We start from the raw sequence: 2,834 nt of genomic DNA on the forward strand, positions 1-2,834 counted from the left end.
TATTCTGCTAAAATAACTGAACTTACCCTGTTTATAACAGCACTGAATTTAAGATAGCAGGCCTTGCTTTTGACTATGTAAGGCATTAATATACTTGTACTTTGAGCACAAGTGGTTTGTTTCACATCCAAACATGCTTCAATTTGAATATTTCCAATTTATAAGGCATAAAAGCTCAGATTTCTATGTGCTGCAGTGACTGAAGGGCATAATTGAGACAACTTACCCTGTTTATAACAGCACTGAATTTAAGATAGCAGGCCTTGCTTTTGACTATGTAAGGCATTAATATACTTGTACTTTGAGCACAAGTGGTTTGTTTCACATCCAAACATGCTTCAATTTGAATATTTCCAATTTATAAGGCATAAAAGCTCAGATTTCTATGTGCTGCAGTGACTGAAGGGCATAATTGAGACTATCAATCGTCATAATTGGTAGGGATCATAAAAGACCATTTTTGAAGGATGGCTTGCACAAGAGATTTTAATGATCTGTATATTTAAGCTTTGTGTTGCTAGAATAATTAATAAAAGGTCATGTAGCTGAAGAAATAGATGGTAAAATTTTTAATAATTTTTAATAATTTAATTATTATTTAAAGAAAGTGAATATACAGGGCAAAAAGAAATAAATCAGACTGTACCTGGAGGCTTGAGTTTTGCTTTCATCAAGTGTAATGGCACTCCCATGCACATGATCCTCCTCTGAGAGGTTGGGGGGATGGGATGTTTTACTCTTACTTTGAGGAGTTGACAGTGTAGAACTGGAACTGGTGCTCCTGGAAGTCCCACGGTGCTCAAGGAAGTAATTAGTAATAATTTCAAGAAGTGTTTTCAGTGGGTTCTCCTTTGCCTATCCAAAAGGAAAAATAAAGTTCTTGGGGACTATTGAAACACTTTGTTAGTCTTGCTGCAGCCTAAAACAGGATATTGTTTTAACATTGTATAGTAACTGAACATATTAACTATTTCCTAGAGCTACCTGCCTGTGGGTGTATTCTAGATATGACTGCACAAACAATCCAGGAAACTGGAAGATGTTAGTTTTGTCCATGAGGTGCAATCCCATCTAAGTGTTAAGCTCTCTGTTCCTCAGAGAATGGTCAGTGTGTCCACAGCAATGCAGCACCAGACACCAGCTTGAGTTCTCTGAAATTTGGACATACCCTACACTCTTGGTCTGATGAGCTTGTACCTGCCTTTCCTGGTACCTGGTACCACATTTTGGGAACCACCATGTATTCCCTTACCTTGTTCTGTTTGTACAAGGAGTGCAGATGTAGGACATTTCGAAGTTCATTCCTGTTATTGATGCTGAGTGCAGACCGTGGAAGCTCCCGGTCCATGGTGGTGATGGTTTTCTTCAAGCCCTGAAAAGGAAAAGTGCAAGTTATCAAATTTTTTCTTCTTTACACTGTTGGATGTAATATTAAACTTCTAACAGGCAGTAATTAGTAACCAGAACCCCTCAGAACCTGTGCTTTAATGGCACAATCTTCCATTATTACAGGCCACAGATGTGAAAATAATTAAGGTGGCTATGTGAGATGGAAATGAACATGGTAAAAAAACCCTCTGTGCAGGTGACTTCAGCTGCTAACCAGCCTCATCAGACTGATGGTCTGTATGAAGAGTCCTGCTAATACCTGGACTTCTGGTACAAATAGCTCCAGACATAGTCTGTTTCCTTTTTCCATCAAGAAGTGATACTGCTTTTAATAACTGTGATTCTGACTTGGGTAATTACAAAGTCTGAACATCAGACGTAGTCTAGTTTTCAGTGGGTTCAGAACAGGTTTCAGAACCTTTATCATGAGTTGAAGTTATTCCAAAAAATCTCAGTTTGGAAATCAGATCTCCATGGCATGAGCTGGTTTGAGGTCTTTGAACTTCCTCAACTACTTTGAATCTGTGGTCAGCATCCATGGGCACCTCAGAGGCAAAATCTATGGGCATTTCACTTTCTGGAGGGAGAGACTGAATTATTATGAGTCAGATCCCAAAATAATTTAAGTGGTATAATATCAGACCACCATTTTGAGAGAGAAACCCAACTCCTTCTGTGAAGGGTTATTATCACAAGAAAGGACTTATTTTTCTGCAGATGGAGTGTCTGGCTCAGATTTAGGAAACTAAGGACAAGACATGGTAAATAAAGAATCATTATCTCCATTGCCTCTGATGTGTATGAAAGGTTTGTGGGGAAGTAGGGAAATGCTTGTGCAGAAGCACAAAGGATTCTTCATGCCCCTTGTTTTGACTACAGGGTTGAAAATGTTAATTTGGAGACTGAATGCAAAACAAAGACAACTGAGGTTTGTGTAGTACTTAAAAAGATCGTGGCTGTTTAATTTCCCATACAAGCTAACTTATTCCTGACACTGGCAGACTGACATCAGTAAAATTTCCTTAGGAAAGGAAAGGTGGTAGGTACTTGCACTGGGAAGCCTTTTTGTCTGCTCAATCCCACACTCCTCACAACCCCCATGGGTTGTGTTTTCTTTTTAAAGTTTTCTTTTTAAAGGCAAAGGATGGTGTGGTTCTAGAGAAACTGCTAACCTGTTTTACCCTAGTTTTCATAGAAACATAGAATTTTAGGGGTTGGAATGGACCTTAGAGATCATCTAGCCTCCCTGTCCTGGGCAGGGACGGGACAGCTCTAGATGCTGTAAGTTTCCTTTACAGCATTACATTTGTGAAAGATACACTGGACTTCTTCCTTCCCTTCTCCCCATCCCCTTCCCCCCAGAGAAATTGACTTACTGCCAAATTATTACTGGAAGTTATATATTATGGAGTTATATCGCTAGATATTAGGGAAAAGTTTTTTCC

At 39.1% G+C, this 2,834-nt stretch overlaps 1 protein-coding gene across 1 annotated transcript in view; it reads right to left on the minus strand.

Moving 5' to 3' along the window:
• The window catches only part of FAM188B (family with sequence similarity 188, member B), a gene marked incomplete at its 5' end in the record, with an annotated part of 70,272 nt that extends 68,900 nt beyond the window's left edge, over window positions 1–1,372 (minus strand). The window contains 2 exons of the mRNA XM_009080599.1: window positions 647–855; window positions 1,253–1,372. Of these exons, the coding sequence (XP_009078847.1) occupies window positions 647–855; window positions 1,253–1,372 (329 nt within the window). The remainder of the gene's footprint in view (window positions 1–646; window positions 856–1,252) is intronic.
• Between the last annotated feature and the right edge of the window lie 1,462 nt (window positions 1,373–2,834).

The sequence above is a fragment of the Acanthisitta chloris genome, unplaced genomic scaffold, assembly GCF_000695815.1.
Source record: "Acanthisitta chloris isolate BGI_N310 unplaced genomic scaffold, ASM69581v1 scaffold3818, whole genome shotgun sequence".
Lineage (NCBI taxonomy): Eukaryota > Metazoa > Chordata > Aves > Passeriformes > Acanthisittidae > Acanthisitta > Acanthisitta chloris.